This window comes from Aspergillus pseudonomiae (genome assembly GCF_009193645.1).
Source record: "Aspergillus pseudonomiae strain CBS 119388 unplaced genomic scaffold BDV37scaffold_1, whole genome shotgun sequence".
NCBI classification, from domain to species: Eukaryota; Fungi; Ascomycota; class Eurotiomycetes; order Eurotiales; family Aspergillaceae; genus Aspergillus; species Aspergillus pseudonomiae.
The window spans coordinates 515,716-527,766 of NW_022475993.1; the positions used below are offsets into that span (position 1 = coordinate 515,716).

General features: G+C 48.5%; 5 protein-coding genes across 5 annotated transcripts; 3 read left to right on the top strand and 2 right to left on the bottom strand.

Annotated features, from left to right (window-relative positions):
• The first annotated feature begins 42 nt into the window (after positions 1–42).
• On the top strand, positions 43–3,057 carry BDV37DRAFT_2255 (putative C6 transcription factor). Its single transcript, XM_032080251.1, has 6 exons — positions 43–463; positions 514–626; positions 695–774; positions 833–1,482; positions 1,632–2,401; positions 2,460–3,057. The coding sequence occupies exons 1-6, from the start codon at positions 365–367 to the stop codon at positions 2,713–2,715; spliced, it is 1,968 nt and encodes a 655-aa protein (XP_031947248.1). The 5' UTR covers positions 43–364; the 3' UTR covers positions 2,716–3,057.
• A 703-nt stretch (positions 3,058–3,760) lies between these two features.
• On the bottom strand, positions 3,761–4,879 carry med7 (mediator complex subunit MED7). The gene is made up of 2 exons (XM_032080281.1): positions 4,538–4,879; positions 3,761–4,478 (listed from the first exon to the last, which is right to left on the bottom strand). Exons 1-2 carry the CDS (start codon positions 4,796–4,798, stop codon positions 3,954–3,956), a joined length of 786 nt encoding a protein of 261 aa, XP_031947249.1. The 5' UTR covers positions 4,799–4,879; the 3' UTR covers positions 3,761–3,953.
• A 167-nt stretch (positions 4,880–5,046) lies between these two features.
• Positions 5,047–6,318, top strand: BDV37DRAFT_235404 (phosphatase PAP2 family protein). The gene is made up of 4 exons (XM_032080486.1): positions 5,047–5,223; positions 5,282–5,375; positions 5,431–5,770; positions 5,835–6,318. Exons 1-4 carry the CDS (start codon positions 5,080–5,082, stop codon positions 6,220–6,222), a joined length of 966 nt encoding a protein of 321 aa, XP_031947250.1. The 5' UTR covers positions 5,047–5,079; the 3' UTR covers positions 6,223–6,318.
• Positions 6,319–6,409: 91 nt separating this feature from the next.
• BDV37DRAFT_290161 (NAD(P)/FAD-dependent oxidoreductase) lies at positions 6,410–8,066 on the bottom strand (the record flags this gene model as incomplete). The annotated part of the gene is made up of 2 exons (XM_032088652.1): positions 6,688–8,066; positions 6,410–6,630 (listed from the first exon to the last, which is right to left on the bottom strand). Exons 1-2 carry the CDS (start codon positions 7,775–7,777, stop codon positions 6,410–6,412), a joined length of 1,311 nt encoding a protein of 436 aa, XP_031947251.1. The 5' UTR covers positions 7,778–8,066.
• An 848-nt stretch (positions 8,067–8,914) lies between these two features.
• optE (small oligopeptide transporter, OPT family) lies at positions 8,915–11,822 on the top strand (the record flags this gene model as incomplete). The annotated part of the gene is made up of 12 exons (XM_032085803.1): positions 8,915–9,187; positions 9,245–9,478; positions 9,528–9,674; positions 9,728–9,926; positions 9,979–10,493; positions 10,544–10,765; positions 10,818–10,871; positions 10,936–11,017; positions 11,072–11,188; positions 11,243–11,427; positions 11,483–11,533; positions 11,589–11,822. 12 exons carry the CDS (start codon positions 8,915–8,917, stop codon positions 11,820–11,822), a joined length of 2,313 nt encoding a protein of 770 aa, XP_031947252.1.
• Between the last annotated feature and the right edge of the window lie 229 nt (positions 11,823–12,051).

Consider the following 12,051-nt stretch of genomic DNA (forward strand, 5'->3'; position numbering starts at 1 on the left):
TCTAACCAGGCCATCTCCGCTTAGTAAGGAAAGATCGTCGTCGCAGGTTTGAAGATCGATGAAATCCAGTCTCGAACTCTTGTCATCATCAACACTCGGGCCTTGTCGGGGGTTCGGCCACGGAGAGAAAAATCCCCGATCTATGATAGATCGATACCCCTATAGAACACGCTTTAAAACAAAAAGATCTGCCATTCAAGTACCTCCCAACACCGCTTACACTGCCTCAATGAAGTTTTTGCCTCTGTTATCTTTAGTCAGCGGCAGCCGGACTTTTCTTTTCACATCCCCCGTTGTGGTCCCGCCTCTCAAATTAACGAAATTGAGCGATCATACCGCTAGTCTCTGTGGAGGCTGACTATCGATGTATCCGTCTCCAACGTCCGCCGAGAGGTCGGAGGATGAAACTCGACAGCCGAGGAAGCGCACAGCGAGAGCCTGTGATGCATGTTATAAAAGAAAGGTATCACTGCAGCGTCCCTGGCTGTGGGCATAATGCTTATTCATGCACAGATCAAGTGCGACGCAGCTGTGCCACAGTGTAACTGGTGTAGTCACCACAATATCCCATGTACATTCGAGCGAGTCATCCATAAAAGACGAAAAGATAAGACAAATGCAAATATGTATGCCATAGGAAAAACCAAATTTCATGATTTCCTCAAAGACACTAACTTGTTACCCAATCTTGCAGCCAACAAAAATCTACCGGCCTGGCCGAGCGCATCGACCGGATAGAGAAACTCCTAACAGATAGCCTGTTCAGAGAACCCAGTTTGTCTGCCTGATCCTCGGCATGCATACATCGTAGGACTGACCATTTCCCTTCTAGCGCCTAATGCGTCTCCTGCCTCCTCTGGACCAAGTGGGTTCGGGATAAAGTTGCCTGGGCCATCCCACGGCCAATCGTCCCTACCGTCCTCGGTGCCGCTTCATTTCGCAGGACGAGAGTTGAGCGTTGTGAGCCAGCTTACAGGTATCCCATTCTTGTTACCGGAGGGCCAGGAATGGGTTCAATCGCGAACTGGGCAGAAAATCGACGTCGACAAGCTAAGTCCTACTAGGCCTCCATGGGAGAAACAGCGTGCATTGAATTCATGTGCAATGTTCAACGATCTGCAGACAGGGCAAATATTTGATCTTCCGGATAGAAAGGTCTTGGAGCTTCATCTCGAAAGGTATCGATTATCACTTATGCAGAGCATATTTCCCATTGTGGACCACGAACTTTTCCAGGAGACCATTGATGCCGTCTATCAGAAACCTTCGCCCGATTCTTCCTACGCAGAGTCAAGTTTAAGGGGCTGCATCTTTGCTTTTCTGGCATTCTCGTCTCTTATCATGAACCCCTGTAATGAGGTGACCGCACCGACACCCCCGCCTGTTGATGGTGAGAAATACTTTATGAAAGCGCATCTCTTGGTGCCCCAAATTCTGCAGGGGACTCCAACACTGGATGGTGTCCAGGCGATTACAGCAATGGTAAGCTTTTACATGATATTGACGACTTTCTCTACACCTCTTCCGTCGACTTGGTTTGGCAAATGAGCCCTTCCACCATCAGTCATACATCTGATCATTATCGTTCCCTGCTACTTGAATTTGACAACTGATATGGGTCTTCGAATCAGGCCTTGTTCGAGTTAATCACCGGTAGCCTGCAATCTGCAAACTACTTTGGCACTCTTGCAGCACGCATGCTATTCATGTTAGGTGCTCATACTTCCTATCCAGATGAAGCCGAATATCCCATAAAAACCACCAGAGGCCGTCGCTCTCGAGTGCAACGGCAACTCAGAATTATCTTCTGGCTTTGCTTCACCATCGAGAAAGATGTCTGCATCCGGATCGGCCAACCTCAGATGTTCACAGACGAAAACTGCGATCTAACATTACCACCCGGCTACGTGGAACAGCTATACGCAGACATGCAGGTACATCATTGCGTGGAGGAACTACGAACATGCGAAATAACAAGATATCCGCTATTCCCCGTCGACCTCCGTCTGAGCATCATCAAGTCTCGCGCCTACAGCGCACTCTACTCATTCAAAGCCCTCAAGAAAACCGACGCCGAGATTCTAAAAGATATCCGCGAGCTCGACGACGAGCTAGAGCGCTGGCGAATGTCCATCCCCCTCGAATGGCGACCAACCCTGTCCTTCTCCCATGAAACCCCCGACCCAAACGTCAGCATGCACTCTGTCATGCTACGCCTGAACTACCACCTCTGCATGACCATGATTCATCAGTCCAGCAGCCGCTGCAAATCCTGGGCCAAAGGCCAGGGCGGCATGATGGACGGCGTGAGTTCCAGTCTCGCGCTCTCCGTCGAAGCCAGTCGCTCGACCCTCCTCTACATCGAAGCAGCGGAGCACGTCCTCGTCGACGGCATTTTCTGGTAAGTCTCGCATGACCTACCTACACACACGGTTCCATGCTAACCTAACACCACCTAGGACTCTAATTTTCTACCCTATGTCCGCCCTCCTCGCAATCTTCTGCAACATCCTCCAGAACCCATCCGACCCGCAGGCCACAAAGGATGTGCGCCTCCTTCGCACAGCAACGGGTATGATGGAGCGGTTGTTCTCGCGACAGCCCTTCGCAGTCGCGGAGATCGTGCATATCAAGCTCGTGGCTGATTTCGTCTCCGAGTTGTATAGACTTGCTACTTGTGCTATTGAAAAAGCGTGGAATGAGCGTTCTCATTAGAATGGGCTTGTGTTGAGGTGTTCGAAGGGTATTTTTACAGGGACCGGACTGGACTACGGGGTTATGGGACTTGAAGTTATGGTTGATATATATGGTACGTATGTGTGTTAGGTCTTGATTAGGGGGTATTCTGTTGTTTCCCTGTTTTTCGGGATGTCGATCGCATATATACCTACTAGTACTTGGGTTAAAAAACGGTGGTATCGTGTGGTTGTGTTGTGGTTTTGCTGCTTTGGCACTATGGTTTTCTCAGGATTGCTCGACTGGGTGGGTTGCTCACATTCATCTTGTGGGATGCTACAATTGCGACGCTAGAGTTTACAGGACTTAGACTACAAAAGGCAAACATAAATTATACAATGTGAACTGAAAAAGTGTATATTCATGACTATCCATGGCTATGTGATCATTGGGAAAACCTATTTGAAACCAGTCAGCAAATGGTTCGCGTAATGTCCAATGCTTTGCAGAACAAGTATTTCAAAATCAAGCTTTAAAGCTTGAATTTTCAGATAGTAGATGCGCGGATATAATCAAAAAGCACTTGTGTGCTCTCAGATGGGGTTGAAACAAAGAATAATAGGCATCAATCATCATAGTAGGGAGACTAAGTGAAAAAGTATCAACTTACCAAGCTGATTACAAGTCGCAAGGAGTAATTGTGTGTCGAAAATGGTGAACAGGGGACACTCAAAACAGTTCAATCCTTTAGGCATCATCAAGCCAGGCAGAAAAGACCATAATGAGAGTCTTTCAAGTAACCAATCTGGTCATGTCGAAGTATGGATGAAGGTCAACATGAAAATGTTCGTCACGGCAAAATTTGGTGGGATTTTAAAGGCGCGTAATTAGCGCCACACGTGACCATCCCGGATCAACCATACTCCGCTATGTAAAGTGGATATGGAGATGGAGCTCGAAGAACGCCAAAAACAGATGCTCGAGATCTCACGTCGGATCCTGATAGAGGTGAAGGATGGGTATGTTGCACTGTAGTCCAAGCTGTCCCATTTTGAGTCCACGGACTGTCCAGTCGAGGAACTGATCACGAGTGCGAAAGAAACGGCGTATTGGACTGATGGCTCATATGATGCATCCCTTGCTGTTGCTTGTGTGGGTTCCGAATGTAGACAATGTAGCTAGCGCTATAACAATTGAATTGTTATGCACGAAGAGCATGGTATTGGACGCTTGAGATGCTGGGAACTAAGTGCTTCATATTGATCAAAACTTCAGCCTCAATTGTTCTCATCCAAGAGGTCCCAGACCAATCGCGCATCTCCGGTCACTTTTTCTTCTGAAACACTGGGTTTCTTTGTGTCATTATCAGGGGTTTCGACGGATGCTGCATCCACGTCAATGCCGTCCTTCTTCAGTTGATCGAGGGCTCCAGTAATTTCCTCCTTTAGCTTGTCCATTTGCTGAATCTCCTCCCTGGTACGGCTCAGCTGTTCCTCCATCATCAGAATGAGCGATTCCCGCGCTTGGTGAGGTCGATACAGGTTCAGAAGATGATGCGCGTTGATGAACAAATTGCGCAAGTCCTCTACCTTGGATTCAAACTGCTCGGGAGCTACCGAAAGAATGCCCACAAATTCCAGGAAGTTTAGAAGCAACGATTTGCTGATCTTGAGGAGGTAATACGCGTGGTTTAGTGGCCGGGTGGGTTCTGAGGATTGTTCCCGGTCGGCGTCACCTGTTGGCGGGGAAGGATAAAGCTGTGTAATGCCTTGATCTTGGAGGGAGGGGAGAGCTGTTGAGAGCTGCAATCGCTTGTAAGCTATGATCCTCAGCGAGAGACACGAACAGCTAATGCGCTTACGCTTTGTAGTTCTCCAAACACACTGTAATGGCCTGATTTGGGTATCTCTGGTGGAATCAGAAAACGAAGCTCTGGTGGTACATCTAAAGCTTGCAATTCAGCCGGCGTCCACTTCTTCTTTTGCAGTTTCCCGTCCTCATTTTTCGACGCATTCTTCTTGATCTGGTCTAGCTTTTTGAGGTTATCCGGCGTGAAGTGTTTCCACAAAGGAGGCGGCGGAGCGAAAGCTGTGAGAGGCCGTTGCTGTCCGGCGTCGGCCATATCTTTTGCCTTGTATAATGATACCCCAGAATAAAAGTTTAAATACGCTATAAGAGGACCCGACGATGGGGAAGGTCAGGTTATGGCGAGGTAGTTTGGGTGTGATGGTACAGAGTAAAGTGTCTGGGAATGCGATGCGGAGATACCGCGGGAGTAGCGGTGGTCTGTGCGTCTAAAGGCGGCAGTGGTCTCATGGCTGTCGCAAGCGTTTCGGATTCCTGTCCTCAGTCTCAAGGAGACTGTCATATCTATGAACCCGTACTTCAATTGACACCACAGAGATGTCTCGTAGTGGATTATCTGCTGCATCCTTTGCCCGCCCGGCACAATCCGGGGTACCTGGCGCTGTGGCTCGTTTCTACCAACGATCGTTTCCGGCGGTTGACTATCTGGCGCTAGGATGTATTGTAGGAGGATGGATCTTGGTCGGTGCCTTGTTTATCTAATTTATTGATCTCAGTTTGCTAATACGTTCACATTCAGATCCAGCTATTTGTGAATCCATTTCATCGTCTGTTTTCCCTTGACAACAAGGCCATTCAATATCCCTTTGCTGTAGTGGAAAGAGTTCCTGTTGGTGAGCGTCTTCCATATCGAGACGTTGCGCTCTAAGCACTGATAATGTACACTAGTATGGTCTATCATATACGCTGGGGTCATTCCGTTTGTATTAATGCTCTTGTGGGCTGCCACGTTCCGACCGAAGCCCTATAAAGTCCAAGTAACTATACTTGGTTTCTTAGTCGCCTTGATGTTGACTTCGCTGCTCACGGATATAATCAAGAACGCGGTGGGACGACCTCGCCCCGACTTGATCTCACGCTGTATCCCCAAGAAGGGCACTCCTGAAAACAAGCTGGTTGCGTGGACCGTATGCACCCAGACAAGTCAACATATTCTTCAGGAAGGATGGAGAAGTTTTCCAAGCGGCCACAGCAGCTTTTCATTTGGCGGGCTGGGATATTTGTCCTTGTGGGTTTTGGCCCACAAATCAGCCCCTCAACATTGCATATCTCTAACGGTTGTTTTCTCCCAGCTTCCTTTCCGGTCAAATGCATGTGTTCAGGCCGAGGACCGACCTTTGCCGCTGCCTTGTGGCTCTTTTGCCTTTTCTCTGCGCATTGATGGTTGCGATTTCACGTCTTGATGATTACAGACATGATGTATACGATGTCACATGTGGCTCTATCCTAGGTACTGTGGTTGCCTATTTCTCGTACCGTCGCTACTATCCCTCTCTGCGGTCCGTTATCTGCGACACGCCCTACGACAAAGCAGGAATCACCGGCGAAGAGGGATTCCACAAGCTTCCCAGTGACGAGGAACAACAAGTACAGAGACCTGTGGTTCCTTCCAGTCAATGGGGAGCTGAGGAGGAGGCTTACCAACTTAGTGAAACTTCATCATCGCCACGTCGAGTGTAAGGTTCTTTTTCTCTTTCTTGTAAAATAATGATACCCTTCAAACTATGTATCGGATTCGGGGTTATTCTCTACACTAGTGTATATATGAGCTGTAAGAAAACCGTTACTGTGTTTGAGAGCTACGGATAGAACGTGACTAAGGAAGTAGCTGAATTATCATTAATTATCTATACGTATAGCAGCTCCTCTACAGCTTCGCACTATCCTTGTTCTGCACGTTAGTCCATTCCTTGACATCATGGAAGTCCATGACACGGTTGGGCCCCCCAAAGCGGCCCAGAGTGTCTCTCCACTTTCTGTCAACAGCAATGTCTGGACTCCATCGCGTAAGCTTGTGAACTTTCTCTGGAACTTTGTCTTCAATGGCATCAGCAATGAGGTTGCCGATCGAGGGAAGATATTTGAACCCTGGACGATAACTAATTAGCATCTATAAGCATAGAATGATCTAGTGCATATACTCACCCCTTCCAGAAGCGCCACATCCCAAAACAAGAGAGGGGTGTTCAGGGTGGCGGTCAATGATGAATTCACGGTTTGGGGTGTCCGCACACCAGCAAACACGGGCGAAGCTAAATGGGCGATCGGCTAATTGAGGCATGGTCTCCGACAGCAAAGCTCTGACTCTGGTCTCAGCCTCCTTCGGGATCTGGGTTTTCTCAAAGGGAAGGCTCATCAAGTGGCCGTCGGCAGACTTAACCATGTTAGTGTATCCCGGATGTTCATCGCAGATCTTGATCTCCCCGCGCTCCTCATCGGGCTCGAAGAAAAATCCTTTCTCGATGTTAAAAATCACTGGCAAGTTCTTGTAGAGAGCGCGTTCCTCAGGTTTGAGCTGGATATGGGCGAGTGTCCATGCCGTTGGGCGGAGCTGGTCCTTGAAATCCAAAAATTGCGCAGCATTTGCGCCAGCGCAGAGAACTGTTTGCTCCGCGCGCCAGATCTTTCCGTCTGCGGTGACGGCACCCTTGACGTCGTTGTTCTCGAAGATAAGGGTGATGACTCTTCCTTGCGTGCCAGTTACGAATTTAACACCGAGTTTCTCTGCTTCGCGTATAGCGGCCACGAGGGCGTTTCGGGCGTGTGCCCAGCCAGCGTTCGAGCGAATATGGTAGCCTCTCCATCCCGGGAAGTCTCCTTTCAGCACAGCGGGGGCCAGTTGGCGGAAGTGCTCCGGCTTCGTGACTTGGGCAACATCACGTTCCTCTTCCGGCCTTACTCGGATTCCGAGGCGATCCAGGCCAGCACTGCTGCAAGCCGACATTACAACGCCAGTATCATGATAATATGGCTTGAATAAGGGATCGGTTGTCCAGCCTTTGAAGGCCTCCTCTGCAAGAATTTCGTTAACTTCAATCTCATCCTTCTTGTTGCTGTATTGCCCCGAGGAGATGATCTTGTTCACGTCGTTTCCCGCCGAAATTGGCGAGGGCACTGTGTATGGGTCCAGGACGGTGACATTGGTGTATCCCCTGCGACCAAGGTGGAGGGCAGTCGAAGCACCCCAAGTGCCAGTACCGATGACCAGGATCGAGGAAGATTTGGTGACAGTCATAGTGATTTTGTGCCTTGTTGCAGTGAGAATGTTGATGTCAATAATTAGACAAAAGAAGGAGCTCCGGCAGCAAGACTGCCGTAATTAAGATGGCCCCGAAATGGTCTAGAAAAGCCAATTTGGTGTGGGAGGACTTTCGTGGAAGATGTCAGCTTTCATCCTTTATACCACCGGCAAACGAGCCCGACGTATGAATCATACGAGATGTTGCAATCTGCCGGACCGGCGGGGTGGAAGGTCCACGCGGTTTGAACTTGTTGGAGAAAGCTATCGTGCGGATTGACCGCTATCGATTAAAAGTAGTCATTATCCAATAAGACTGGATAAGAAAGTTCCCCGCGTGCACTGTCCACCCACGCGATACATGGTTTCAGAGTCAACCATGCACTGGGTCTGAGTGAGACGATCCACGGCCCTCTCGTATACTTGTTATAATAAGTCTGTACCTTCCTTATGTTTGACCGACGTCGGCCAGGATCGGAGCCACACCGAGCAATGTCTCCACTAAAACTTATCAGTTGGCCCAGTCCTCGTATCGATTCGGATTATTGGATGCCGGTAGACAGGTAAGGCTGGTCCGTCCGTACGTTAGCACCGGGATTGTGGTGGCAGATAACGCTAAATCTTAGGGATATTTAGCCGCCTTAGCTAGTCTTGATCAGGATAAGACTTCTGCAATGCTGTCGGCTGGTGCCGTGTCATCCTTCGCTTGGACCTTACCTTCCTATCAGTGTCCTGCCCTAGGCTTAAGAATACTTGGATGTACTACTAGTATGTAGCCTGGTATCGGAATGGACCCGATCCTGGCGCCCGTTGACTCTCCCCACATTCTAGCTTGCGACAGTGCGCCACCCATGATCGACGGGTCAGTGTCTGGGGAGGACCTTCTATCTGGTCTAAAATTGTTATCTTTTCAATTCTCCGTACTATTTGCCTCCTTTCCGGTAATGTCAAAGTCTAGATAGATATGGCCCTCCGGTTGAGCTACATGCCACTATATAAGGGAGGCCAATGACCACCCTCAGGATTGAAGCCCTCAATGCCATAGCCTCCCAATTGTAGCCTTTGTGGTTTCCGTGCCCCCGCGTTCCGTTCAAGCAAGATTTTGGGCTACTGTCCGCTGGATTGCACGCTCCCATGAGTCGATTACGGTCTCGTGGACTGCAGGATGCAGATGTTGAGGAATGCCCTCAGGATCCAACCTTGGAGGGTGATGGCGCACCCAAAAAGCCCGTGACGGCCGAGGAAGCCTTGGAAATTGCGATTGGAGAAAGTCAAGATGTCGAGTATACTATTGACTCAGACAACTCTCCTTACCTGGAGGTCCGTGCCAATGTACCGAATACGGATGATCCGACGTTACCGATCAACACCTTTCGAATGTGGTTTTTGGGGATCGTATTTACCCTGGTATGTCTTGATTAAACGTGTAGGAAGGTGGCATTGCAATGCTGACAGGAAGTGGAGGTCGGCACGGGTGTGAACCAATTCTTCTCTATGCGCTATCCCAGTGTTACAATCACTTCCCTGGTAGCGCAGCTTATCAGCTACCCCGTTGGGTGCTTTTTCGCAAAAGCACTACCCATCATGACGATACGCGTGTTTGGTCGGGAAATCCCTATCAACCCTGACCACCATTTCAATGTCAAGGAACATGCAGTAATTACGATCATGTCAAATCTTAGCTTCAATCAGTCATGGGTAAGCGTTCACTTGCGACAATTTGACATCAATGCTGACAACAGATCAGGCAAGTGCTATCATACAGGCACAGAAGGTGTATTTGGGCATGCCGACCCCAGTAGGATACCAAATCTTGCTAGCGTTGTCTATGCAGATGTTCGGACTCGGCCTTGCGGGCCTATCATACAGATATATAATAGAGCCACCACATATGGTAATTCACATCGAACCATGGCTGATACGTGCCCGTTACTAACACCCCACTAGATTTGGCCTTCTACTTTGGCGAATGCAGCTCTATTCCAAACTTTGCACAGTGGCGCAAATCCTATAGCCGATGGCTGGAGAATTTCCCGGTATCGGTTCTTCTTGTACGTCTTCATTGGCAGCTTTTGCTGGTACTGGCTTCCTGGATATATATTCACCGGGCTAAGTACATTTGCTTTTATCTGCTGGGCAGCTCCAAGTACGCTTCTTACCAATGAATCGCATAGTAAACTCACTAACACTATGTCCAGACAACAAAGTGGTAAACAATTTGTTTGGAATGACGACTGGCCTCGGATACATGCCCACCACATTCGACTGGAGCCAAATTGCCTACAACTCTTCTCCCTTGACAATCCCATTTTGGGCACAGGCAAATGTCTTTGCTGGTTGGTTTTGTATTTATGCTGTCATTGCGCCAATCTTGTACTATACCAATACCTGGTACACTGCCCACCTACCTCTGACCGGCTCTGACGCTTACGACAACACCGGAAATCTCTACAACTCGACCCGGATTCTGAATGACGAAGGTATAATTGATGATGCTAAGTATCGGGACTACAGCCCTATTTTCTTACCCATCACATTTGCGCTAAGCTATGGCGTTGGGTTTGCCGTTCTGAGTTGTCTTTTGACTCACGTAGTCCTCCATCATACCAAAGATATCCTTGATACCTTCAGGGGTCAAAACAAGAAGGACATACATGCACGTTTACTTTCACGCTATCCTGATGTTGCATGGTGGTGGTATGCGATCTTGACAGTAAGTCCTGGCTATGCAATCATTATACATCGTATGATTAACATGGAAAGGTCATCGTTGTGGCTGTTGCCATCATGGTCCAATATGTCTGGAACACCGGGCTTCCTTTCTGGGGACTATTCATTACCCTAGCTCTGGCTACGCTTTATGTGATTCCGGTCGGAACTGTGTATGCCGTGGCAAACCTCAACGCCAATGTTCTAACTGTTTTGGGAGAAATTGTGTCTGGTTATTTGCTCAAGGGAAAGCCGCTTGTCCTTCTAATCTTTAAGGTCCGATTCACACCTACCATTGGCATAAATCTGGCGCTGACCAGCCGACTAGTTTTATGCATACACTGGTCTTAGTCAAGCAATGTACTACGGTGCTGACATGAAGGTACAGTAGCTCTGAATCTTTTTCATATATGACATGCGCTGATAACTTTCGGTGCACCCACCAGCTTGGTTTGTACATGAAGGTACCACGGCGAACACTGTTCGTCGCTCAGTTGATTGCCTGTATCCTCGGCACTCTGACACAGAGTAAGTAGTGGAAGGGGTACATGTCCTAAAAGGCCCTGCTGATGATTACACCAGATGGTGTCCTGCTGTGGATGCTTGGGCATGTCAAGGACGTATGCGCAAACGACCAGCCAAACAATTTCACCTGCCCCCAAGGTCGAGTCAACTATAACAGTGCTGTATTCTGGGGAGGTGAGCAAGTACACTTCCATTCTAACAAGTACGAGTGACTGATACCTGTTACAGCCATTGGACCCGCACGACTTTACAATATTGGGCAGAGGTATTCTGGACTTCTTCACATGTTCTGGATCGGTGCACTACTTCCCATCATTACATTCTTTCTTCGAAAGAAGTATCCCAATAACCGCATCTTGAATGCGATCCATTGGCCTATTTTCTTTGCTGGGACGGGAAATCTACCACCGGCGGTATGTGGTGCGCAAAACGATGTTAGATTACTCTTAACTAACATATGACCTATAGACTGGCATCAACTACTCTACAGCGTTTGTAGTCAGCTTGATCTTCAATAAGGTAAGCCTACTGAGCATAGCACCGTGTTGCCTTGCTGGCCATTAACAATCCATAGATCATTAAAGGTCGTCGACCAAACTGGTGGGCCAAGTACAACTATGTCCTGTCCGCAGCCCTAGACTCCGGTGTTGCTGTCTCTGCTATTCTGATTTTCTTTTCATTGGTACTTCCTGGCGTTAGCCTTAGCTGGTGGGGAAACAATGTCAATGGCGGAACGGTTGATAGTAAAGGCACTCCGTGGTTAGAGTTGAAGGCGAACGAGACCTTTGGCGAGAGCACTTGGTCATGAAAACTGTGCAAGAGATGACCAATATTATTGATCCTTATTCATGTGGGAACCGAATTCGGTGGTTTTCTGAGATAGCCATCTATGCTTCTTGTATTGTATAGTATAGATCACAGCCTCAGGCTGCAATGGGCAGGCAAAAGTGATCCAATCAACATTGGTTCCCCGCCGGGTGGTAGAAAGAGTTTCTATTGGTGGAAGGCTACATGAGCAGAGCGGATCCCACATGATT